This window comes from Oreochromis aureus, linkage group 15 (genome assembly GCF_013358895.1).
Source record: "Oreochromis aureus strain Israel breed Guangdong linkage group 15, ZZ_aureus, whole genome shotgun sequence".
NCBI lineage: Eukaryota > Metazoa > Chordata > Actinopteri > Cichliformes > Cichlidae > Oreochromis > Oreochromis aureus.
This window is the reverse complement of record NC_052956.1, coordinates 32,199,723-32,227,522: the sequence shown is the minus strand read 5'-3', so window position 1 is coordinate 32,227,522 and position 27,800 is coordinate 32,199,723. Positions and strand designations below refer to the sequence as shown.

At 42.7% G+C, this 27,800-nt stretch overlaps 1 protein-coding gene across 6 annotated transcripts in view; it reads left to right on the top strand.

Annotated features, from left to right (window-relative positions):
* Positions 1 to 27,800, top strand: part of ankrd6b (ankyrin repeat domain 6b) — a 62,486-nt gene that overhangs the window by 13,649 nt on the left and 21,037 nt on the right. For 3 of the 6 annotated variants that reach the window (XM_031741664.2, XM_039598903.1, XM_031741663.2), the window contains exons 1-6: positions 4,787 to 4,835; positions 17,907 to 18,438; positions 23,782 to 23,880; positions 25,991 to 26,089; positions 26,445 to 26,543; positions 27,235 to 27,333. In XM_031741664.2, the coding sequence (XP_031597524.1) occupies positions 18,151 to 18,438; positions 23,782 to 23,880; positions 25,991 to 26,089; positions 26,445 to 26,543; positions 27,235 to 27,333 (684 nt within the window). In that variant the 5' untranslated portion in view covers positions 4,787 to 4,835; positions 17,907 to 18,150. Of the gene's footprint in view, positions 1 to 2,346; positions 2,429 to 4,484; positions 4,836 to 17,906; positions 18,439 to 23,781; positions 23,881 to 25,990; positions 26,090 to 26,444; positions 26,544 to 27,234; positions 27,334 to 27,800 lie in introns of those variants that run through there. The other 3 variants (XM_031741666.2, XM_031741665.2, XM_039598904.1) reach the window with 2 other exon arrangements.

Sequence of the window (27,800 nt, the reverse complement as noted above, 5' to 3'; positions counted from 1 at the left end):
AAATATAATAATAAACGCGAATTCACTGTGTAATTGTGTAACTTTATTAGCAGCATCCTCCTGAAATGCGCCAACAACACTGAGAGTAACATCCTCCTCTCTGCCCCTTAATGCTCTCTGGTCACTGTGGTAACACGTAAATATTTTTTTCAAAATAAGACACACAACTGCACCACGGGAAAAGACCCAGGAAAACCGAGTTAACGATACAAACCCTGAAAGCCATAAATTTCACACCCAAGCCTCAACTCTCACGGCCTGGTACCAAACAACTCGCAGACCAGTACCGGTACCTGACCAGAGGGTTGGGGACCGCTGGCTTATGTGTTATCAGTATTACCGACTGGATGGTGATTTTGGGTATAAGTCCTGCTATTTTAAAGAGAAGCATCTCATGGTCATGTCAAAATTCCTACTCCCATCTATATCTAAAAAGAACAACAGACGCATTTCGAGCAGAATCAGGCAGATACCTACTGATAATTAAGCCATTTTCTGTCCCTCTTACTGACCACCTCCCCAGCAGACAACTAACTGATAGCAGAAGTCATCACAGTGCTGGAAAAGGTCCTTTGCAATGTTCTGCACGCCCCAAACGATCTCAGCTTGTCCAGCCGATAGGGCCGACTTTGCCCCTTCTTTTCTAGAGTATGAGTGTTATGTGACCAGTTCGCTTTATTGGATTTTATATTGTATTTGAAGTGCAAAATATAGAGGGTAGAGAGAAAGAGAGGGAGCAATGTTCCCTGAGGGGCCTCCGTGCTGCATACCACCACCTCAGAGACATAGTCCTTAATGTACTGTGGTTTGTTCGTGAGGCAGTCGATTGACACAGTTAATTTTTTTTGCAGACTTTTCTTTCCTGTCTTCAATTAGGATAGAGTTTATTCATTAACTAGATCAGAACTCCATCATATAGAAAATCTGTTGAGGGAATTTAAGCTTTGAGTTCCAAAGCAGCATACAAGAAACATAAAGGATTTAGTGTCTCTGTAAAGACGAGTTGGCCAAAATCTCTCTTGGGCTGTGTGCAAATCTGGTGACTAAGAACAAGAAAAATCTTACCATTGCGCCACCATGTTTTACTTGAGGATCAAATATTAATTTCCCTCATGGACATCCACATCAATTTGTAACTTTAATTGAATGTGTTTTTTCTGGATTTTTGGTTGTTACTCCGTCTCTCTCAATTAAATGGAAACTACCATAAATATGAGAGATTTTAGCGATTTCTTTGTAAATGAGCAAACTTACAAGTTCAGTAGGGGATCAAAAAATGATTTCTCCCACTGTATTGACATGCCATAGCCTGAGGGACAGTGAATGACCCAATTATACACACAAACATGCATGTTAAAAAGATATCTTACACATTAAATAACTCATAGGTGCCCAGTTGTGCAAAGGTTTAGTGATATTAAAACTAATGATGTCAAGTGGAATGAATTGGCAAAAGAAAGCTAAATGTACCGCTATATTTTATGGGTGAGTTAGGCTGAAAAGTTAGTGTCTCTCTTCTCTGGAATAGCCATGCAGGCCTGTGGTGCTGTGAATCAGTCCTGTTGATCTCTTCTGTACCATGTTATCTTGTTCTCTGCTGTTTCCTGTAATGGAAAAAAGAAAAATATAGGACTGTCATCATAGATTGACTTCAGGAATCAGATGGACCATGCCTCTTCCTCTGTGGAACAGAGCTGTGCAATCAGTGCTAAGTGGAAATGCTGTTGTTTTACTCTCTCTCACTTCCTGTCTAAAACTCAGGTTACAAGCTTGTATATTGCTTTTATGATGACCCTGTAAAAAGAAATCATCACAAAGTGCAAATATTTCACTGATCATCTTTCTTCGTGTAGTGATACATTTCTCTGTTGTTGAGGTGAAGGTTACAAAGATTTTATTTTAAAGTTATTGTCATCTTTCCTCATATGACTTTGAAGAACAGAGAGATGAAATTTCTTGTGTCACCTGTAGCACAGAAAAACATTCTAGCTTACAGGGTTTGCTGTTCTCATATGATTACATGGACAGCTTAACTTTAAGAGGTCAATAAGTGACACAAGAAAACCTTCAAACAAGTTATGAGTGTTAACATTGCATTGTTTGTCCACCAGAAGGCAACTTCCCTGTTGCTGTTTAAGCAAATACAACAACCAGCTGACCTAAGCAGAGTTGGCATGCAAAAAAGTAAATAACTACACTTAACAAATGTTGAAATGTTGTAGAAATCTGTTTATGTTGTGTATGACAGAAAGAAAAAAGTTTGGAAGATCAGATTTTTAAATTACACACAGAAAGACTTGAGACGTGCGATACAAAATGTTGGTGTTTTCTCTCTTTTTTTCGTAGCTATATTGATGAAGCTGACTGTGTTGTGTATTTAGCTCTTCAAAGAACAGAGGCCCACTGTGGAGGACTCAAACTCAACAACGTTAGTGACTCTTCTTCATTGTGTACTCTGCGCTCTTAGTATTTCTTCTTCAGTCACGTTTCTCACTCGATATGTGTTAATAGACCTCGCTGCGCTGAATCACACTTGTTGTTCCCAAAAGCTGATTCTGTTCATCTGGACGTAGCGTTTTCAGTGGGATAAATGTTTCGTCCAGATGAACAGATCAACTTTGGAGGATTTACTTACCTGGATGATTGCGCATGCATCAAGACATACTTGTTGTTAATCTCTGGCTGTCTTCCACAGCATGTCTTTTATCCTGTCTTCCTCCCCTCACCCCAACCGGTCACTGCAGTTGGCCGCCCCTCCCTGAGCCTGGTTCTGCTTAAGGTTTCTTCCTGTTAAAAGGGAGTTTTTCCTTCCTACTGTCACCAAAGTGCTTGCTCATAGTGGGTCATATGATTGTTGGGTTTTTCTCTGTATGCATTATTGTAGGGTCTAACCTACAGTATAAAGTGCCTTGAGGTGACTGTTGTTGTGATTTGGCACTCTGTAAATAAAATTGAATTGAATTGAATTGGCCTGCTGTTAATTTGTGCTTTGCTTGTTAGACCTTATGAATTATGCTTATTGCACCTCTGACTTAAGCGCCGATAAACACCTCACAGATGATATGATATCATTTTCTACCAGAGTAGAGTTTATGTAAGACAAAAACCTATAGCATAGGATTAGGAATTTTAGGTTATTGACCCAATACATGTTCCAAGCAATTCAATTCTGTGTAGTTTTTATATTTACTTCACCACTAGCACCAGCTATTAGTAGGACTAATTTCGCTTGGAGACGGTTAACAGTAAAGTGTTAATTTGGAGGCATTTACTAAAATACTTGTATTTGTATGTTGTTTATATAACTAAAAACTGTCATTTGACATGACTGACATGACTACAATCATCAAATAACAACTCAATAACATAACTCTCGCACGTGTTCATTTACTTTCTCTCTTATCATGCTTTTTCAGAGACATTAACTAATGTAGAAGCTAGAGGATGTTGGTTTAGTGAAACATCTGCTTACAGTACCATAACATTTTGTCATCAACTCAGTTGTTATTTCGCTTGAGCTTTCTCTTATCACCTTCAAACACGTGTGTGCAAGGAGGAAAAAGGAGAGTAAGTAGTATGACTTTAAATGACAGCAGCATAATGACTCAAATTACTTTCATTTGATTTATGATTGGCATGTTGCCATTTATTTCACTAGAAAACAGCAGTAAATTTATATTATTTAATGTATTTATATTTGATTTTACAGAGTTTTGCAGCTGCTTAAGTTGAGACTGGTCTTGGCTCACACATAAAATGATTTCCAAACTCTTCCTTACAGCAAGGATTGTAGCTTATTTATTTAACATTGGTATTAAATCTGTACTTGGTATTTGTAACACCAAACCAAGGTACTGGTGTTGGATTTTTTTTATAGGAATCCACCAAGCCTCCATTGCTCGCCTACAGCTTGTGCAAAACGCTGCCGCTCGATTTTTAACTAGTGCAAGCAAGCAAGAGCCCATCACTCCAATTTTAGCTTCAAGTGTTTCACGAGTCTATTTTAAAATTTTACTCCTTGACTTTGACCAGTGTAAGGTGTTGACTATTTTTTAAGCTACTTTTTATGCCCCCCTTTATTGTTTAATCTCTACAGCTCTTTTGTGTTTCTATCTTTTACCTTCTTTTTACGTTGGATCAGTGCAGCCCTATTTAATTTTTTAAAATCAGATTTAATGTGTGATTTTTTTTTTCCAGTGACATATGTAAAGAAAGTTAATTTAAGTAATATTTAAAAACTTAAATATTCATTTAGTTTACAGCTGTTTGAGCTGGTTTCAGTTGTATTAAGGGCTTGCTTCTCAGCAAACCAGCCATTCAATTACCAAATTTGACCCCTGTTTGGGGGTTTTATGCTCTCACTAGATTATTTCTGTTCAACTCACTTGATTCTACCAGGACTGTACATGGGCCAAGAAACATGAAGAATGGTGGTGTCACTGTCTGTTTTTCCTGGTTGATAACCTGCTATGGCTTGTTTCCAGTTCTCTTCCCAGCAGCTGTAAGGATGAAGAGGAGGAACCCCAGTAGTGTGAAGAGGTTGTAGAACAAAACAAAAGAACAGAAGAATAAACGGCATCCTCTTTGGCTCTTCTTTGGCACTTCTGTCTGCACTGGCGCTCACTATGAGTTAGACCACGTCATAGCCCATTGCCACAGCTGCTGTTTGGAGACAGCAGCAACCACAACTGGAGACAGCACCCTGCTTCATGAACCAGCGGGATGCAGCGGAGGTCCTCGCACTCTCCGAGCGCCTCCTCGTAGCTTCACACAAAGGACAAGTTGACAGTGTGGTCCAGCTTATCAACAAAGGCGCAAAAGTAGCTGTTACCAAGGTAAGTGATACAATTATGTACACTACCAGTCAGAAGTTTTGACACAGGACTATTTACATTGTAGATTCTCACTGAAGGCATCAAGACTATGAATGAACACATATGGAATTATAATAATGGATTGCATTTATATAGTGCTTTTCTAGGCACCCAAAGCGCTTTACAATTCCACTATTCATTCACTCTCACATTCACACACTGGTGGAGGCAAACCTGGGGCAGACTGACAGAAGCGAGGCTGCCATATCGTGCCATCGGCCCCTCTGGCCAACACCAGTAGGTGGTAGGGTACAGTGTCTTGCCCAAGGACACAACGACCAGGACAGAGAGAGCAGGGGGATCGAACCGGCAACCTTCCGGTTACAGATGAGCTTCCCAATCCCCTGAGCCACAGTCGCGGTTATGTAGTAAACAAAAAAAGTGTGAAATAACTCAAAACATGTTTTATATTTTTGATTCTTCAAAATAGCAACCCTTTGCTTTGAAATGGTTTTCCAACAGTCTTGGAGGAGTTTCCAGAGACGCTGAGCACTTGTTGGCCCTTTTGCTTTCATTCTGCGGTCAATCTCATCCCAAACCGTCTTGATTGGTTTTAGGTCTGGAGACTGTGGAGGCCAGGCCATCTGGGGCAGCACTCAATCACTCTCCTTCTTGGTCAAATAGCCCTTACACAACCTGGAGGTGTGTTTGGGCTCATTGTCCTGTTGAAAATTAAATGATGGTCGAACCGGATGGGATGGCATGTTGCTGCAGGATGCTGTCGTAGCCATGCTGGTTAGTGTGCCTTCAGTTTTGAATAAATCTGCAACAGTTTCCATCACACTTCCTCCTCCATGCTTCACTGTGGGAACCATGCACGTAGAGACCATCCGTTCCCCTTTTCTGCCTCGCACAAAGACACGCGGGTGGAACCAAAGATCTCAAATTCTGACTCATGAGTCCAAAGCACAGATTTCCATTGGTCTAATGTCCATTTCTCATGTCTCTTGGACCAAAAAAATCTCTTCTGCTTGTTGCTTTTCCTTAGTAGTGGTTTTTTAGCAGCTATTTCACCATAAAGGCCTGATTCACGTGGTCTCCTCTGAACAGTTGATGTAGAGATGTGTCCGCTACTGGAACTCTGTGTGGCATTTCTCTGGGCTCTAATCTGAGGTGCTGTTAACTTGTGATTTCTGAGGCTGGTGACTCAGATGAATTTATCCTCAGCAGCAGAGGTGACTCTTGGTCTTCCTTTCCTGGGGCGGTCCTCGTGTGAGCCAGTTTCATCATAGCCCTTGATGATTTTTGCGACTGCGCTTGTGGATACATTCAAGTTATATCAATTGTACAGACTGACTGACCTTCTGTTCTTAAAGTAATGATGTACTGTTATTTCTTTTTACTTAGCTGATTGGTTCTTGGCATGATACGAATTTTTAACAGTTGTCAAATATGGCTGTCAGCTATGTACCAATCTGACTTTTGCACAATACAACTGATGGTCCCAACCCCATTAAGAAGGCAAAAAATTCCACCAATGAACCCTGACAAGGCACACCTGTGACGTGAAGACCATTTCAGGTGACTACATCTGTCAGGTTTTGTGTGGAGGCGAGGAAGAAGAAACCCAAACGCAGGACTCGCAGGTAGGTGAAGAATGGTGAAGGTTTATTATAAGGAGTGGATGAACAGAGGGTGAACGGACACTGACTGGCTGGATAACTGAATGGCTGACTGAACTGGGAGAACACTAACGGGAACGACAACATAACATAACGAGAACATCAATGACACGACAAAGAACTGGTGAAACCGAGGAGCTTAAATACACAGGTTGAATGATGACAATGATTGGAAACGGGTGAGTACAGGGCTGAACATAATCTGACTAATGACACAAGCTGACATGGGACAAACAGGAAGTGAGAACATTAAAGTGGCAAACTAAACTGAACATGAACAGAACTGAATCACTGGGTCAGTGACCCAGGAAACCTGACAGTACCCCCCCCTTCAAAGGCCGGCACCCAACGGCCAAAAGAAAGAAAAACCAGAACAGGGCGGGCGGAGGGGGCCCAGGGCGGGCGGAGGGGGCCCAGGACGGAGGGACGGAGTCCAAAACAAAAACAGTTCAGGTGGGCGGCCACGTGGCCGGCGGCCGAGACAAGAAGGTTCCGGTGGGCGGCCACGTGGCCGGCGGCCGAGACGAGAAGGTTCCGGTGGGCAGCCACGTGGCTGGTTGTGACGCTGGAGGCGATCTGGTGGGCAGCCGCGAGGAAGGCGGCGGCGGCCGCTGAGCAGGTCCGGTGGGCGGCCGCGAGGAAGGCGGCGGCGGCCGCTGAGCAGGTCCGGTGGGCGGCCACGAAGGAAGGCGGCGGCGGCCACTGAGCAGGTCCGGTGGGCGGCCGCGAGGAAGGTGGCGGCGGCCGCTGAGCTGGTCCCATGGTCGACCACGCCGGCGACGAGGAGAAGATGGCTGAGGAGCGGCTGCAGGAGGCGGCTGCAGGAGGCGGCGTGGGAGGCGGCGGAGACTGAGGAGCGGCTGCAGGAGGCGGCGTGGGAGGCGGCGGAGACTGAGGAGCGGCTGCAGGAGGCAGTGTAGGAGACTGAGGAGCGGCTGCAGGAGGCGGCGTGGGAGCCGGCGGAGACTGAGGAGCGGCTGCAGGAGGCGGTGTGGGAGCCGGCGGAGACTGAGGAGCGGCCAGGCCAGCGGGTGCGGAAACCCCTGGCTGAGGAGCGGGAGAGCTCACAGCTGGCTCTGGATGCTGTGGCTGCAGGTCCAGGAACTGAACAGGATGGTGAATGAGTGACTGGACTACAGAAGGCTGGGCGACGGACTGAACTGACTGGACGACAGACTGGACAGGTTGGAGGATGGGTGACTGGGGAACAGGAAAAGACTGGAGAGGACGAGACTGGAGGACAGGAGACTGAGCTATAGAGGACTGGAGGACAGGAGGAGACTGAGCTACAGGGGACTGGAGGACAGGAGGAGACTGAGCTATAGAGGACTGGAGGACAGGAGGAGACTGAGCTACAGGGGACTGGAGGACAGGAGCAGGCTGGACTGACTGGACTGGAGCAGGCTGGACTGACTGGACTGGAGCAGGCTGGACAGCAGGCGAGGGAACTGACTGGAGTGGGGATGCCAAGGGATGAACAGAGGTAGGCGAAGCTGACGATGGAGCTGAGATTGGTGTGGCTGATGGCTGAGCTATAGACTGAGCTAGTGAGGGAGATAAAGCTACAGCCTGGGCTAATAAAGCTGGTGCCTGAGCAGGGGACACCTCAGCTAGCCTAACCAGGGATAGAGCTAGTGCGTGAAAGGCTGGATCAGGCGGTGGATGAAGTGGTGGACTGATTGGTAAGCAGGCTAGCTCTTCCGAGCCTCCAGAGCATGAGGGCACTGGCTGGAGAGCTTCGGCTGGGCCTCTGGGATGGTCAGGTTGGATTCGGGCTGCCCTCAGCCTAGGTGCTGGGACAGGCACGGGAGGTGGCTGGACACCAGTCACCCCCACTCGAGAAACAGGAGCGGGTGTGGGTGTAGGCTGACTGATGGGAGTGGAAATAATGACTGGGTGAGTGATACTGACTGGTCTATCGGGTTTTATTCTGGTCCTTCTGCCACCACTATTTACAGTCTTTGGGGGAACAGAGCAGAAAAAATCCTCCCAGTCCACTTCATCCTCTAGGAGGGAAGTTCCCCATGAATCAGAAATGAGTCCGTTATGCGTTTTGAGTGAACAATTGGATGAAGGGTGTGGAAAACAGTCACTGGAACTCACCACCGGGAGTTGCTGAGAATAGTCCAATTTATGAGGCGTGTGCGCCGCTTTCTCCGGGAAGAGGAAGCGGGCAGGGTGAACAGCTGAGCCTCTGGCACAGGAGCCTCCGTTGAGCCGAGGTGGGAGGCATAGCCGCTGTGCCGTGGCGAAGTGGAAGAGCCGGTGAGTGAAACGGCTGGCGGGCGAGCGAGGAGCGGAGCGGCGGGAGAGCAAGCAGCCGAAGCTTGGCCTGTGACGCCCACTCTCCGCGGCGAATGCTCCGATGCAGGTGAGGCAGCAGGTGGAGAACCGCGGCGTCTCCGAGGCCCGCCCAGAGCCAGACGAGTCCCCTCAAAGACGTGCTCTCTCTCAGCGAAGAGCCGCTGTTTCCCCCTGAGCTCCTCCGTCCAGCGAAGGAGCGCTGCCTCCTGCCGCTCAAAGGGTTCCGAGTCCGCTGGGTCCACTACGCGCGTTCGTGTCATTCTGTCAGGTTTTGTGTGGAGGCGAGGAAGAAGGAACCCAAACACAGGACTCGCAGGTAGGTGAAGACTGGTGAAGGTTTATTATAAGGAGTGGATGAACAGAGGGTGAACGGACACTGACTATTTTGAACCCAAGGGTACTTTGAGGAATCTAAAAATATAAGAAATATTTAGAGTTATTTATCAATGTTTTCTTTTCTACATAATTCCATATATCTTGCTTCATATATTCGATGTCTTCAGTTTGTATCTACAATGTAGAAAGTAGTAAAAATAAAGAAAAACCATTAAATGCGAAAGTGTGTTCAAACTTTTGACTGGTAGTGTACTTAAATACTACTTTCACTATTGTACTCTGACATACTGACAGTGTACTTTATTCTATGCCTTTAAGTGCTTTCTGTCGCACACAAACATTTAAAAGAAATTTGACATGCAAATTCAAAGAACCAGGGATCAAACCTAACTTACCAAATAATAGGATAATTTTTCAAATTGAACCTACACCTAAACTTACCACTGGGGGCTGAGAATTGCAGGGTCACCTGGATGACAATTTGATCAGTCTACAGAGCAATTTGTCTTGACAGCTATAAGTCAAACTGTCATCCTCATGTTTACAAATGGTGCAAGCCTGGAATTTCCTCTAGTTTGTTCATCAGGTTGAATTTAAATTTTTTCCAAGGATTCTTTTTTTTGCAGAAGCATTTGTTTTGCAAAAACCTGTAAAACAAATATTTTTGTCAGCCTCAAGTACTTCAGCTTGAAAACTAACTGACAAAAAATGTTCAATCCTTTTGTTAAGGTATAACAAGGAGCTTGAAAGAAATGGTTCAATTTGGGAAACATGAAAGGTGGGATGTATTCTAAGGCAAGCAGAATGTTTTACTCAGACAGTAGTGGGGCTGGTAACAGAGTTGATCACATAGTGGCCAGTGTAACTTGCAGACAACCAAACTTTCAGACCTTGGATGGTAACAGGGAGCTGGAGATTCAGTTATGTTTTCAAATCCATTGGCATCTGTGCAGGGGCTGCTGCACAGATGGTGTGACCAAATCCTTTTCCTGAGCTGGGACTAATGAATGCTGGTAAGCTAAGGATATCTCAAATGGGAAGAGTTCTGTATCAGATGACATTAGTGAGTTGTGACCATACGCTATCTAGAAGCATTTAACTCCACAATGAACTAAAGTTTGGGGTTGGGTTAGACCAGGATGGGTGCTGGTGTGAAAAGCTCCTTAAGTTGACGGAAGGCAATGTCAATTTCTGTGGACTGAGAGATGGCAACTTTGGGAGAGATGAGTTTGGTGAGTGGAGTATCTATCTGAGTGAAGTTATGGAGGGCTCTTCAGTAAAAGCTGACACACCTAAGAAGTGCTGAAGTTACTTCTGGGTACAGGCCACTCATCTACAGCCTTGGTCTTCTCCAGGTCTGTCTTCACCTGCATCCCTTAAACACATATTCCTAAAAGGTTACACATGAAATTCTCACTTTTCAGTTTTCATGTACAGTCAATACTCCAGGACATTTGGGGGACTTGGTTTATATGACAGCAGTGTTTACTGAGAGATTTGAACAAGACCTAAATATTGTCAAGGTATATGAAAGCAAAGATGTCCAAGAAATAGCTTAACACATGGTTTTTAAAAGGCATGTTAGTCAAACCAAAAGACATCAATAAATACCCAAACTGTCCTAGGGGAGTGTTAAAAACTGTTTTCCACCCATCATTCTGTTAGTCTAACCAGGTGGTAGACAAGTCCAGTTTTATGAAAATGTTGGCTCTGTGTAGTGGTTTGAATGCTGAGCTGATGAGAGGGAGTGGGTATTTATTTTTAATGGTGATCTGCTCTGATTAACTCCATGGTAATATACAAGGTCTTAAGCTTATTTTACACTAGTACCTACTCGGCTCGACTCGACTCGAGCTGAGATGGTATACCTTCTGCTAAGTTTATGGCTCGTTGTTAGACTTGGGGACCACGATCTTGGATTTTGTGCAGCCATTTCCTTCACTGTCGGGTTTCAAAAATGGTGGTATTTGATTTCTATATAGGAATCACACTCATGAATCATCGAGTAACGCTATTGACTGGCCAATTTATGGCATGGAGTCTGTTGATGTCACATTTTTGGATGGACTCAAATCACTTGGAACCTATCAGAACAGGTGCTAAAAAAAGTACCTGGTACCAAGTGGCACCCCTTAATGGAAAACCCTAAAAACCCAGTCGAAACAAGTTGAGTCAGGCTAGCCAAGTAGGTACAAATGGAAAAAAGGCATCAGTGTCATGTTTTTTGGTTTGGCAATTAAAAAAACCCCTAACAGTAACCAGAGAAGAAGATGGCCGGATGATTCTTGCTGCTAAGCATTTCCGTGTATTTTTCCATGGCCTCTCTTTTTGGCTGAGAGAGGTTGTATAAACTGCTGGTGGGTAGTGTGACTCCTGGTAGAAGGTCAATGGCACAAATGGGCTGTGTGGAGGCAGAGACAGAGCTTTGTCCTTACTGAACACCAGATGGAGATCATGGTATTCCTTTGGGACTGAGAAAATACAAAGCACCAAGTACTCATGGTGGTTGCTAGAAAAAATGAGATGAACAAGTTCTGTCTTGGGTAGGGCTACAACGATTCATCGAGTAATTAGAATATTTTGATGTAAAAAAATTTTGGACACAAATGTTTCACTTTGATGCATCGTTTAACACACAGCTCTTTAGTGCATCGATTTGTTAAACAATTGTGAACGTTTCACCTACATTTGCACCTAAAAACAGACCTGCAATACAAATATTTAGGAGCAGCAAGTGAATAAAAAGTCTGACAATGTTAAGCCCACGCAACCAAACACAAAACAAAAACACTGAAAACACAATGGCAGCAGTGCTGATGACGTTGAAATAGTGTAACATGGAGCTGGAGTCTGTTTACAAACCATAGAGAGTAAAGAGGCAGAGCTGTTACCAAGATGGTTAGCTCAAATTGAGTGAGTGAAAACATGTTTCTAGCATCCAATACAGCAGCACTTGTTCCTGTAATCACCAATAAAACCTTTACTGGGAAAAAGCTATCGGGAGTCTTTCATCAAAACACCTGATCAAAAACTCCAACGAGAAGAAAAGAAAACTTTGTAGCTTCTCCTGTTTATTTTATACAGCGAATAATTCAATTCAGTTCAGTTGTATTTATACAGTGCCAAATCACAATAACAGTCGCCTCAAGGCACTTTATGTTGTAAGGTAGACCCTATAATACAACAACGCAATGATAATAGAACCCAACAATCATATGACCCACTATGACAAGCACTTTGGTGACAGTAAGAAGGAAAAACTCCCTTTTAACAGGAAGAAACCTAGAACAGAACCAGGCTCAGGGAGGGGCGGCATCTGCCGCAACTGGTTGGGGTGAGGGGAGAAAGACAGGACAAAAGACATGCTGTGGCAGAGTGAGAGAGATTAATAAAAAGTATGATTCAATGCAGAGAGGTCTATTAACAAATAGTGAGCGAGAAAGGTGACTGAAGAAGAAATACTCAGTGCGTCATGATAATCCCCCAGCAAATCTACACCTATTACAGCATAACTAAGGGAGGAATCAGGTCACCGATTCCAGCCCTAACTATATGCTTATCAAAAAGGAAAGACACTGTCTCTACTTTCAAAACTAGGCTTAAAACTGTCTCATGAATCCAGATTTGAAGCTGGTTCCACAGAAGAGGGACCTGAAAACTGAAGGCTCTCTGCCTCCCATTCTGCTCATAAATACTCTAGGAACCACATGTAAGCCCGCAGTCCGAGAGCGAAGTGCTCTAATGTGGTGATATGATACTATAAGGTCATTAAGATAGAATGTGGCCTGATTATTCAATAATCTGCAGTAAGCCTCCAGAAGTTGTATTAAAACAGATGCAGATGACCTGTTAACTTAGTCTGATACTAGACTTGGTAAATTATACAGCTTGCTGAAGGCTGACAGCAGCTATTCTATTGTATACGGAAGTGATACCTGCAGCAAACAGGGGTGAGTCTAAAGGGTGGATAAGGTGTACTTGGTCCATGTACATGTAAAATGTACATGGGCCATTAAACTCTGAGCCACTGACCTGAGGGTTGTTAGGTTAGACTGAATTAATATTAATATTAAGTAATGTGTACATGATCATAACATCTGTTTTCAGCACAAAAACATGTCCGCTATAACATCAGAAAGCCTTCCAAAAAGATAGACTGAAGGTAAATTTTTATGCCTTAGTTTAGATTATGTAGTTGACATTTGACTATACTTGAGATTATTTATATATTTTTGCATTTAAGAAAACGCTGTTTGCATGTTTCAATTAAACATAATGAACATGCTCTACTTGAAGTTGGCACTGAGCTGCAGGCATCCAGATGTTTAACAGTATCACAGCTGAGCTGCTGTAGAGCCAGATGGATTCCACTGACACAGCTTCCTCAGGGCTGTGCTTCATTCTTTATACATGTCTTGGGTCGAAAGCTGAGTCTACACTGTGCTTTTCCAAATAAAGTATGCATTTCTTACTCTAAATAAACAGGGTAACTTGTCTCCCCTCCGCTAGAAAACAGATTTATCAATTACAGACATTATACAGTTGCCCGTGAAGGTTAATATATGGTTTGACTGAGCTGCTGCTACATGCTGAAATTTTCAGGATTAGTCATTGAACTAACATCAGTGTTAGCTTGCTGTTATTGGAAAATGGTAAGGTTAACATCAAAGTGTTATCCCACATTGCCTTCATTATATCTATATTCAAAACTGTGTAATGTCTACAAGAATGTTCATGATATTGCCAAAAGTATTCACTCATCTGCTTTCACATATTGGCCTACCCTTTTCCCTATAACAGCTTCAAATCTTCTGGGAAGGCTTTCCTCGTGGTTTAAGAGTGTGTTTACACCTGAGTTGAAATGAGCCAATAAGGACTCCTATTAGGGTTGGTTGGCTTGTGGGACTCCGGAGGCAGCTAAGAGGTACTGGCAGGCCAAGATAATTATGGCTCTGGTAGTAACTGAACCAAACATTCATGTGTGGAAGGGGTGGCCAGGGAGACCTCGCTCTCCCCTGCCACCTCCTCCAGCTTGTCTGGGAGAACACCAAGGCGTTTCCAACCCGGCCGAGACATGCGATCTCTCCAATGTGTCCTGGGTCTGCCCCGGGGCCTCTTCCCAGTGGGACATGCTGGGAACACCTCACTGAGGAGGCGCCCAGGAGGCATCCTTGTCAGATGCTGGAACCACCTCAACTGGGTCCTTTTGATGTGGAGGAGCAGCGGCTCTACTCTGAGCATTTCCCGGATGGCTGAATTCATCACCCTATCTCTAAGGGAGAGGCACTGTGTCTCCAACCTATCGTTATACGTGATTCTGAGAGTCTAAGAGAAATGGTATTAAGTGTGTTGTAATTGCTATTGTTGTTGTAACAGAATTATAAGCCCCTTTTCCATTAGTACCCACCCGGATCGACTAGCCACAGATCAACACGACTCGACTCAGCTCAACTGGTTTTCCATTACAACCCAGTACTACCCCATGTGTGCTTGTCGTCATAGCAACTAGAGATGGACCGATCCGATATTACGTATCGGTATCGGTCCGATACTGACGTAAATTACTGGATCGGATATCGGTGAGAAATTAAAAATGTAATCCGATACATTAAATATAAAAAAAAAAACACCTCACAAAACTTGCGACACGGCGTAACTCGGCTCATAACCGTAGCACGTCGGAGCAGTGTGCATCACGTGATAGAGCGGCTGTGTGTATTTGTAGCCTCGCTACCAAACCAGCATTTCATCTCCGAGGAAGTTATCCCAGAGAGAAGTAAAGCAAGTGTGTAAGTTCATCTCTGAATGTTTGTAAAGCGTTCCCATGTTAAGCTTAACAACCGATATATGGAGCGACTGCCTCTCTCTCTCTCTCTCCCTCACCTTCCTGCGGCTACTTCAATCGTGAAACTGATCAATGATCAGCTGATCGGCTTTTCTGTCGCGAGTCCCTCTCTCTTCTTTGTTTTTGGCCCACTTTGCACCAGAAAGAGGAAACCAGCGGCGGAACAACAGCAGCACCTTTAACCTTGATAAGCTGTTGTTAGAATTTATTTAATATTACTTTCTACACCAGGATCCTTTTCTACGTAGCTGACGGCTGGTAACTGTGCAGGGGCGGATCTAGCAAAGTGTAGCCAGGGGGGCCGATAGGGCATGAACAGGGAAAAGGGGGCACAAAGACATACTTTTCTTTCTTATTCTCATTCTCATTTAAAATGTCTAGCTTTTAATAAATAATTATCTGAATCTTACACCCAAAGTTTTAATCTGATGTAAAATGTATAGAAGTCCATTACTGTATATAGTAACTGTTAAGTCTAATATACCCTAGTAAGCTATAGTACTTTTTCCTTTGGGAAGATACCATCTGTGCAGTCTGCAATTCTGTTGAAGAAAGATGTTGAATCTATTTAATTATTCTTGAAAAATAATTTAATTCTGTTCATTTTTTTTAACCTTGCATCAAATTAAAGTTGATTACATCGATTAAGCATCATGACGTGGAGGGTGGGGGGTGGTTCCCTATTTTTTTTTGCTGGGAGTTTGCAACCCTATTAGTTAGGTTGCTTAATATTTCTGCTAAGTACTCTTTAAAATACCAGAATAGGGAGGATGGAGTAGGTTTAAGTTTATTAGATTGATCAGTGTTGCTGAACTATAAAATATTTTGGGTGCAGTGTATTTTTTACATACAGGTATAACAGAATAGCTTTAGTGTTATTGTTTATTTAAACTTGAGTATGAACTTATACAAAATGCAGCAAGATATTAAAAAAACAGTTTTATTGATTAAAAAACACACTATATCGGATTCATATCGGTATCGGCAGATATCCAAATTTATGATATCGGTATCGGTATCGGACATAAAAAAGTGGTATCGTGCCATCTCTAATAGCAACACATCTGCACGTCCTGTGACGTAATTAATATACGACACAAACGCTACACCAAAGGTGGACATCAAGGTGACGGTATACCTGCTGCTTGGGCTGTGGCTTTTCGTCAGACTCCAGGGAACACAGCAGTTTTTTTTTTGGATCCATTTCCCTCATTGCCAGTTTCAAAAATTGTTTTTTTTTTGATTTTTTGAACGAGACACTGACCAGCCAGTCAGTGGCATGCAATCTGACAACGTCACATTTATTACCTGCTTGGATTGCTTGAGCCCCGGCCGAGTAGGTACTAATGGAAAAGGGGCTATAATTTATGTGTGGTTACGTAGACCATTAACCATGCTTAACTGCTTAATACTGATCAGAATATAATCAGGTATAAGTTTAAACTATATAACGAATAGCACTGTTGCCTCACAGCAAGAAGGTGCAAGTTTGACTCCACCATCTAGCTGGGGCCTTTCTGTGTGGAGTTTGCGTGTGTTCTCTTCGGTTTCTCTGGCTTATTCCCTGTCTCTCTGTGTTAGCCCTGCAACAGAGTAGCAATCTATCCATCTGTCTTGCCATTTGGTAGCTGGGATAGGCTCCTGCGACCCTGATAAGGATAAGCAGGAGAGGATGGATGGATTTTAATAACAGGCCTCTCACTCACACTCTTTGTCTTCAGAGTGTTTGTCTTCAGTTCAGAAGACAAACTTTGAACTCTTGGATCTTGGAGTTTACAGTTGAAATTCCAGCAGAGACACTGGAGGAATCAACCGCTGCCCAAACTCTGAACTTAAAAACCTATTTTGTGTTTTTTGGCTTTTTCTTTGTTCATTTTTGCTGTGTTAGATTATAAATCTAAAACAGCAATAGGATTTCCATTGTTTTCCTGCTAGATTACAACTGCTATTTTCCTGTGGATTATAACATTGGGAAAATTTGGATTTCCAATTTATTCAATGGGGGGTTGAATTTCCAAGGGTTCTGGTTTCCTGTTGGACTGTTATTATCAACACCGAAAACAGAGATAAGTGCATCTTCAGGTCTGGATGTACTTGTCTCTTCTCAACCTCTCTCCTCCCAAAAATTAGAAAAAAATCATCATTGTGTCAGAGTGCATTAAATAGAAAAGTATAACTCAAATAATTTGATTATTGCTTTGTTTTTATTATTATTTAAGTCTGCTTTGCTCCTGCTAAATTGCTTTAATAAAATATTGAACATTAAAAAAGTCAAAGTTGTGGACATAAGTATAAAGAGCTCTTACTGCTCCAGCCTCTAAAAGTAACAGACTCTTGGGACTTCAAGGGATCTAGAGGGGAGCTTCCTTTAACGGGTGTGGCTCATGAATTCTGGGACTGCAAGGCTACTTGGGGGGCCCGGCTTTTATCAGAGGCAGTGGGTAGACACTCGGAGGTGAGAGGTAATCAGATCTGGGCAGGTCCCCTCACCCATTGGCTCCACCTAAACTCTACACTGCCTACTGAATAATAATGTCAGGATCAGAGATTAGGATTTTTTTTTATACAGAGAGCCGATCCAGACTTCTTTTGTTGGGGTGCCAGTGCCACAGATCGACAGTACATATACATATATACAGGAGTAACGCGCTGTTTATTTTCTGTGCAAAATATGTACTATACTTTTAAAGCATGGACTGAGAATTGGATTTTCAGTTGACTCTACTGACACCATGTAGCAGATTGAATTGAATTGTGCCTCTAGTTGACCATAGTCACAGTCTACAGCATCAAATATTGATATAGTCGACAATGAGTCTGTGAGTTGGACAGGAGAAGTGAGTTTTTACAGTTGACTGGCTTACTCTCCAGTGATAATCTTGTGTGCACTCTGATGTTGTCTTACTGTTTGTTTTATGTCCATAGTATGGCAGAAGTCCCTTACACTTGGCTGCCTACAAAGGCCATATTGAGGTTGTTCGTGTCCTGCTCAAAGCTGGCTGCAACCTGGACATCCAAGACGATGTGAGTAGATTCAAGTCTGTCATCTTTCTGTCCAGTTCCAGTTCTTACCGCAGTCCTAAGCATGTCGTCACCAATAGCTGCTTCTCTTTTTGCTTCTCAATCATTTTTTTAATTCAGCTTTTTACACAAACATAACTGTAGTTTGATGGCCCCCAGTGGCCTTGAATGGGACTCTCTGGTCTGCCCACTCATGGGTCTTCCTTCAGCATGCAAGTCCATCTTCCCCACAGACAGTGATAACCCAGATCTCTGGTATTGCCAAATTCACTCTCTGTGGTCAATGAGCTCTGCAGCAGGTTGCAGTACAGCCTCCAACACTGGGGGGAGCAAGAGATGCAGACTGAGAAAGAAGGAAAAGGACGATGAGGAAGAAGGGAGAAGCCATTGGAGAAAGGCTAAGAAAGAGCATGGAGGATCAGGGAAATTGAAAGAGGTTAGCCAAATCTGGTCCTACTGATTCAACAAAAATCTGTACCCCCCCATCTTTCCCTGAACACTGCTACTACTCAACCACTGCTCAGCTTATTTTCGTTCTAGCTTGGATTTACCCTCTTCTTTGCCTGTCCCTCGTGTTCTTTATCTCATGGAAGTCATTACTCTTTTTTTTTCTTTTTGTGCTCTCATGTCAAACTACTACTACTCTCATGTCACTCACTGCTAATCTTCTCTATGGCCAGCATTCCATTTACGGCTGATCTTAACTGTGGAAACTTTTCTTGGGACTTAACTACTTTTATTTCATCACATGAACCACAGTGGGCAAACTGTGACTAAACAACATTATCTGTGGTTGCTATAACTGCACCATATTAAAACCATTACTGACGTAGTCAGGAATAACTCATTACCCTTTGGAATATTCAGAAATGTAAACATTAGTAGGACCTAGAGTGCTGGTTTAACTCAGTTGGTTAACAGGCACCCATATACTACAGAGCTAGTGTCCCTGGTTCAAGTCCAACCTGTGGACTTTAGCTGTGTCTTCCCACCCTCTGCTCCAATATTTTAAAAAAAAGCACACAAAAAGACACCCCCTAAAAAACGAAAACAATTAGTTAGAACTAGGGTTGTTCAAATTTCAGGGTTAGAATTTTAAACTTGATACTGATACCCAGGAACATACACAATACAATTTTGATAGCACAGGGAAGATTTTAATCCTCAGGGAAAATTTTGATCCCTGCAACAACAGAAAAAGAAGTCGTATCTTGAAATGTATTAGTTATAAGTCTTTAAGATTAAGTTGAGTTTTTTCATTTAATAAATTATTTAGATAATTTAATTATAGATTCTGACGGGAAAATATATTTTAGAGCCTAATGAACAATGGGTACAACAAACAACACAATACCAAATACATCTAAATAAGTTAAGTTATCTCAAGTCAAGTCAAGTGGCTTTATGGTCATTTCAACCATGTGCAGTTGTACAGTACACAGTGAAACGAAACAGCATTCCTCCAAGACCATGGTGCTACATATAACAGACAATCAACACAGGACTGCATAAAGTGCAAGTGTGCAAAAATTGTAAAATAACAAAACAAAGACCACAACACCAGACAGAACAGAACAATACAGACACAAGACAGTGCAGACACAATAGTGCAATAGAAAAGTGCACCAATGACGTGGGTTGTGCAAAAAGACTGAGCATTGTGCAAAAAGTAACTTGATGTATAAAGGTGTGCATGTGTTTGTGTATGAGATTGTGCAGATAAGTGCTTGAGGTAGTGACGTGTATGAAGGTATATATGTGTGTGTGTGTGTGTGTGTGTGTGTCAGTCCAGTCACTGAGTGTTCAGGAGTCTGATGGCTTGGGGGAAGGAACTGTTTCGCAGTCTTGCAGTGAATGCTCCGGTACCTCTTGCCCGAAGGCAACAGGGTGAAGAGTGTGTGTGAAGGGTATGTGGGGTCCTCCACAATGCTTGTGGCTTTCCAGGTGCGATAGGTGTCTGTAATGGAGGCTCCAATGATCGTCTAGGAGTTCTCACTATCCGTTGTAGGGTATTGTGATCTGATGTGGTGGAGTTACCATACGAGATAGTGATGCAGCTGCTCAGGATGCTCTCAATAGTCCCTCTGTAGAAGGTAGGAGAGAGAGGTTTTTGCAGCTTCTGCAGGAAGCAGAGACACTGTTAAGGGACCAGGAGAGGTTCTCCGCCAGGTGAACACCAAGGAATTTGGTGCTCTTGACGATTTCCACAGAGGATCCATCATTGTAAAGTGGACAGTGATCTCAACAACCATCTCTTTATTTTTTGGCCTTTTTCACCTTTATTGACAGACACAATGAACTAAGAGCCGGAACGCAGAGGGAGAGAGAGAGAGAGGGGAAGACATGTGGTCGGATTCAAACCCAAGCCAGCCACTCTTAGCCGTATGGCATGTGGTCACCTGCTCAACGCACTGAGCTAAACTACCCACAACCATCTCTTTTATTTTGTCCATGTTGAAAGACAGGTTGATGATGCTAAACCAGTCCGTTAGCTGTTGCACCTCCTCTCTTTATGCTGACTCATCGTTCTTGTTGATGAGACACACCACAGTCGGGTCATCGGCGATCTGGTTCAAACTGTGCATTGCTGCACTGTCGTGAGTTAGCAGAGTGAACAGCATTGGGCTGAGTACACAGCTATGAGGGGCTCCAGTGCTCAGTGTGGTGGTGTTGGAGATGCTGTTACTGATCCGGACTGTCTGAGGTCTCTCCATCAGAAAGACCAGGATCCAGTTGCAGAGGGAGGTGTTCAGGCCCAGCAGGCTCAGTTGTCCAATTAGGTGCTGAGGAATTATTGTGTTGAATGCTGAACTGAAGTCTATGAACAGCATTCGCACATATGTGTCTTTATCTTCCACGTAGGTGAGGGCAAGTTGTAGCGTGGTGGCAATGGTGTCATCTGTTGACCGGTTGGAGCAATAGATAAGCTGCAGTGGGTCCAGTGTGGGTGGCAGCAGGGTCTTATTGTCCCTCATGACGAGCCTGCTTTGATAGTCAGTGAGGCAGGACACTGGGTACTTTTTTGGCACAGGAACGATGGGGGTGGCCTTGAGGCACATTGAGATGACAGCAGTGCTCAGGAAGAGGTTGAAGATATCAGTGAGGACATCTGTCAGTTGGTCTGCACATTCTCTGAGCACTCTCCCAGGGATTTTATCTGGAGCAGCAGTCTTCTGTAGGTTAACTCTTTGAAGAGTTTTTCTCACATCAGCCGAGGTTACATACAGAATCTGGTCGTTGTGAGGAGGGGGTAGACTTCCTCGCCAACACGTCATTCTGAGCGTCAAACCGTGCATAGAAGTTGTTAGCACATCTGGTAGGAAGGTGTCACCGTTGCAGGCAGAACTGGAGGCCTGGTTTCCATAGCAACCCGGAGTGGCTGCTGCGTTTTACTGCCGTGCTGCCGTTTTTTTTTTATAACCTACAAGTTTAAACTGAAATATCTCTAGTTGTTAAGTAGCTAGCTAATTTGCTCATTTACCCTTAACCAGCTGGCTCAAAATGTCAAGGATGTTCAGACAGGGAATTTCATAACTCAAGGAATTGTACCTTCAACTTGCTGTTTTTCTTCCTTTCCTCGGTTTTCCTTTCTTTTGTCTGCCCTTGAAATATATGTGCTTTTTTGCAACATTGTTTCAATCTACTCTTTGTATGTGCATTGCCCATTCCACTGGTGATGGAGGCCTTAAGCTGGCTCTTACTTTACTTATCCCTTGGGTTTGCTCTTGGAGGCCGGGAAAATTAATAGGCAGAATTCAGCCAAAAACCTTGGACAAAGAGTTTGGGCTGGGATTCAGTTACATTGTGACCTCTCTTGTGCAAAACTGAGTACATGAAGTTGTGCAGAGTTTGCTGCAACACAGAGACAAATATGCAGTACATGCAGTAGTTCAAATTAAGGACAACAGCCCATAAATAATCACTGCAAGCACAAATGCAGTGCCAGAGACCTGAAGGGCAACAATGGCAAGTCTCCAGCTTGCAATGATTATGCCCTGTTCGTGGAGGGTCCCCGTTGTAGTGAAGTAGAGGTGGGGTCTCATCTACTTAATTTATGTCAGGGTAATCAATCAGTGTGTCATTTTGTCTCAGAGTTCCATACTTTGGCTGCTAAGTTAAACTGATGCCACTCGGGTTGCTATGGAAACCAGGCTGCTCTGTGGTCATTTTTTATGGAGGGATTGGCCGATTACATCTGAGATGAGATAGCAGGACGTGAGGCTCCCAAGACTCTGGACGAGACTGTAGATCTCGCATTGAAAATTGACCAACGAGTTATGTCACCACCTCGTCACACTCCTCAGGTCTTTAAACCCTTCCAGTCTCAGAGAGATACTCCTGCGCCGCCTCCCCCCTCCTCTGAAGGAGGAGCAATTTTTAATACCAGCAATTTTTCTACCGAGGAGCCTTTGCAGCTGGGCAGGCTATCCAAAGAGGAGAGCAAGATATGCTTGCGTGAAGGCCTTTGTGCTTACTGTGGGTTGGCCCGACATTGGTGCCCCCAGTATCCTCTACGTCCGGGAAATGATGTGGCCAGGTAGACTGCAGGGGAGTCCTGCTTGGCCAATGAATTTATCCTCAGCATCAAAAGTGACTCTTGGTCTTCCTTTCCTGGGGCGGTCCTAATGTTAGCCAGTTTCATCATAATGCAAGATGGTTTTTGCGACTGCACTTCGGAACACATTGAAAGTTTTAGCAATTTTCTGGATGGACTGGCCTTCAGTTCAATAATGACAGATCATTAGAAAGAATGAACATGATTTATTAATGAACAAAATATAGATAAATGTTTGGCGGTTAGACTCCGTTGGCCCGTCTTGTCAGAACGGAACCCCAGCTGTGAAAGGGATTAGAGCAGGACCCCCTGGCGCCTAGACACTGGTGCTGGAGATGAGATGAGGTGGCTTGAATGGAGCTTGAGTGATGAGAGTTAATTCCATATATCTTGTTTCATATATTTGATGCCTTCAGTATGTATCTACAATGTAGAAAGTGGTAAAAATAAAGAAAAACCATTAAATGAAGGTGTTTCCAGACTTTTGACTAGTAGTGTATAAATATAAATATATATAAATATATATCGACATAAATATTTCGTAACTGTAAAAGTTGTGAATCAAGTCCTGTTGGAGTAACAAAATTGCTAAGCAGTGCCAGATACCTGAAAATGAGGAGGAGCTCGTGGGTCCCGGGTTTTTGCTAGCTGTTTTATCTTCAAACCCCACATAGCATGTAGCAATAGTGCCCAATGCAATGGGTACACATATGGAGGTAGGCAATGACTGAAGGCTCCGTAATAGGCGCGTAGAGTCCTCATGGTATAGCGGGCACAGTCCCTCAATAAACCAATTGCATGCCCAAGGTAAAACAAGCAGAGCTGATGGAATGGGGTATGTCTTCCATTTCAGTTGCATGGTGTTCATAGATGATGCGTTGTGCTTTTCATCCATCGACGGATGACGATGAATGGACTGACCGTCCATTCATCCATCTCGCCATCCATCCCTCCCTCCCTCATGGGTCTGGGTTGCATGTTAATTTTTCAACTTTGATGATCTTGTTTTGCCACTTTAAAATGATATGAGTTCCTATTGCTTTGAACAAAATTCAAACAATAGATTTGAATGAGGTGTGTGAATCATTGTAAGGATGGCAATTTGTGTCACAAGATTTTCAAACACTTTGCAGTTGATCAAAAGTGTGATTGTCTTGTTTCTCAGTGTTGTGTTGTTACCATGTGTTAGTATTCAGTTCTGTGTCTTTATATTTCTGTTGAAAGGGGGAACAGACGGCGTTGCATAGAGCAGCAGTGGTGGGAAACAGTGACATTATCAATGCTCTGATCCAGGAAAGCTGCGCACTGGACAGACAGGACAAGGTATGATAATTTACTATAATTTCAGATTCATATTTAATAAACCGCTTTCTCTGAACCTCTTTACAACTGGACTTTTTTTGCTTTTGGTTTTTCTATGCAACTACAAAATCCTGTGGTGACTGAAAGCACATCAAGTCATAAACTTAAATCGTCAAAATTTGGAGACTGAATATACGAATATACAGTGGAATTGTTCTTTTTCCTAGATGTTTAAAAATATTTATATAATTTTTAAACTGTTTGTAGTCATGAGTTTAGTATTTTAATATCGACAAGCTGCAAAGCAATATGTAAAAAAAAGTTGACTGTCTTCATATTTACTGTTAAATTACTTTTTTGCTTCCTACTTTCAGACTCTTTAGTTTGATCTGATACAGAATGAATTCCATTTAGTACATTTTTTATGTATAATTGCAATTCACAACAACAGTCACCTCAAGATGTTTTATATAGTAATTCCAGAAATCTGAAAATTCCCCCACAAAGCAAGTTTACATGCTGTCCAGGAGCCTGTCCTTCCATGATGGTTCCTCTTCTTGCTCCTTTTCTTTCTTGTGTTTCTGCTGCCTGAGATAGTCAATATGCATGTTATCAGTTGTGTTCATCTTTCTAATGTACTCTTTCTAATGGATCTTTGTTGTTTCATTCTGAATAGTGGTTTGGAAAATCCTCTTTCTTTCCATTTAGCATACAGTCTAATGGTGCTGGACTTGGGCTAAAACCCTCCATGCATGATAAGAAAATTTCTTGTCAGTGGCTTCTATCTCCTTCTTTGGGCACCTTATTAACCCAGCAGCGGTGTGCTAGCAGCATGTAGGTGTTGATTGCCTGGATGTTGTTCTTCTCGTTCAGCTGACTCCTCTGGACTTGCCTTACTCTGTGCAGGCACTTGGTGGTTGCTGCTTTGTTAGTAGCCTTATCACCGTTGCTGTGGGATTCCAAGGTACTTATAGTTATCCTAAATGTCTGCAGTGTTGCATCTGGTAGTGCAATCCTTTTGGTTCTGACTAGCTTTTCTATCTTTGTTACCATCCATCTACACTTCTCCAGTCTGAATGGCAAACTTCAAACTCGGGTCCTCTACATGAGGCCTGGGAACTTGAAAGTGCTGCGCAGTATCATTGTTGTTTCTATGACTGCGGTCTTCTGTTATAGACGCAGTTTGCACTTTTTACCAAAGCAATACCCATATCCACACTGTAGACTGTGGCGCTATTTCGTCCTCCCACACATCAACTGAAATCAGCTGATTGTAGTGTAAGCGCAAGTGTAAGCAATAAACTGAATTGATAGACCGGCAGATTAACAATTCAAAGGAACTGAACTTCTGTTTGCTAACCCTAAATGTGACTGCACACCAGTGCACAAAGCAAGGTCCATAATGACATGGAGGAACGAATTTGTGTGTGGAAGAATCTGACTGGCCAGCACAGAGTCCTGACCTTTGGGATGAATTAGAGTGGAGACTGCGACCCAGCCTTAGCGTCCAGCATCAGTGTCTGACCTCACACACCTGCTTCTGAAACAATGGTCAAGATTTTCCCATGAACACAATCCTAAACCTTGTGGAAAGCCTTTCCAGAAGAGTTAACGCTGTTATAGCAACAACAGGTGGCCGGTATCATGTCCAACCCTCTGAATTAAGAATGTAATGTAACTGACTTCATATGCTTATGAAGGCATATGAGTCAATACTTTTGGCAATATGCTGGGTGTGTCTGTATTCAATTATAAATGATGAAAAGATAGGTTTGGTTTGGTTTTAAATTCCAAATTAAAGCCTTGCATTTACAGTTTTTATCACTAAACCCTCTACTGGAAAAAACAGCTGCATGTTGATGCAGCTTCTGTTGTTCTACAATTTTGCGGTGTGCTGGCCTTCTAATTCCCTCATAACCAACCTGAGTTCATGACTTTCTTATGAATGTTATTGTGGGGTCTACTGTTATACTGTTTAGGGGCGACTGTTGTTGTGATTTGGTGCTGCATAAATAAAATTTAAGTGAATTAAATTGAAACTTGATAAAATTAAGCTTCTCTTCGATTTGAGTTGACAAAGTTGTACACATCAATCTGGTTGTTGTTCATGTGCCTTTTTGTCTTCTGTCAGGATGGCAATACTGCTCTGCATGAGGTGTCCTGGCATGGCTTCACTCAATCTGTGAAATTGCTGGTGAAAGCTGGAGCCAATGTTTATACCAAAAACAAGGTGAACCTAGACTTAACCTGAGATCACAGCACTGAATACATTAGCTGAAAGTTCTAATCAGTAATGTTGTAGTTAACCAAATGTAACGAAAATCTTAAAGTGTGAAATATATGCTTGATAATTGAAATTAAAAACTAGGCTTTAGGCCTTTAGGAAAATGTCTTTCGTTTTTATCTTTGTCATTTAAAATTTTGTCAATACAGCCAGTCTGAGAATGCTTGAGGACTGTGAGTCAATTTTTATACTGTAATACTTCTTGACATATACCATATAAATATATGGTATATGTCACTGCAACAAAAGTATCTCCAGGGAACACTAGTAAATGTCATACTCTCTCTTCTTCTGTTTGCAGGCAGGAAATACACCTCTCCACCTTGCATGTCAGAATGGTCATGCTCAGAGTGCCAAGGTTCTGTTATTGGGCGGATCCAGGCCTGACAGCAAAAACCATGTAAGTTCTGTGCAGTGGCAAGGGTCTGGTCAAAGTGAAATTTGGCAGTCCATGGAACCCTAATATCAACTGCATGAAGCATAACAGAAAGACAGTTTGTGAGGTGTTTGGTGTTCTTAATTTGTATGCAAATCTTGTACTGTCAGGGTTCCTGGGTCGTTGACCCAGAGTTTTCAATTTGCATTTGTTAGGTACAGAGAGGGCAAGAATTGTCACAACAGCAAGGCCAGAGTTGATTCATTTATTGCATGGTAATGCCCTTTATGACTCATAGATGCCTTAAGTTAATCTTAATGTGTTAATGTGTTACATTATTATATATAATAGGATTATTTTTAGTGTCTGTGCTGTGTGCCCTGCACACTGCACTCTGTGTTATATTATTATTAATAATATATTATTTGTAATATTGTTATACATTTCCAAACCTTCATTTTTTGAGCTTCAAAAATAAATGAGCTTTTTTTTCTTATTTTAAAAAAAAGTTCAGTCACTTGAATATTGTCAGCAACATTCAAGTGATGGACAGCATCGATAACATGGTCCCCCACACAGAGTCCCAGGCTATGTGTGTTATCTGCTTTGAGCGTGAAGGTAGTAAATCTCCCACACTGTGTTTGGGGAGATTTACTACTTTGACCTGAGGAATGTGAATGCTGTAAAATTATTTACCAGTGATTATTTCTTGCAGGCAGGTGATACTTGCCTACATGTGGCGGCCCGCTACAATCATCTGGCTGTGATTCGTATCTTGCTGGGAGCATATTGCTCTGTGTCAGAAAAGAATTTGGTGAGTTATGGACTGACTGAAGCATTTTTCTGGTAAAAGCTACTTGATGAAAAATTAATTCGAACTTTTTTTTCCTGTAATAAAAAAAAAAAATCATGTTTGAATTATAGAATCTTTTTTTAGTACTCTTTCTATCCACTATAATTAAGTGCTTGTTTTTCTGATAGTTGGAGTTCTCTCTGTAATATCATAGGGTCTTTACCATATAATAAAAAGTGCCTTGACTTCACAGTTGGTGCTGTGTAAATGCACTCAACAGAAAGAACAAGTTTATTCCTGTATTTGACATAAAGTGTATTAATATTTTTATTCTAAGCCCCACTTATTGGGGCTTTGGTTCCTAAGTGGTGATGATTACTTTTAATACAGTTTCTTATTAACCTAGTGAAGTTTTTCATGACAAACTTAAATCATTTATGAATGCGCTACAAGTGACTATGTAGGCTGGCGTCAGAGGGCCTCAGACT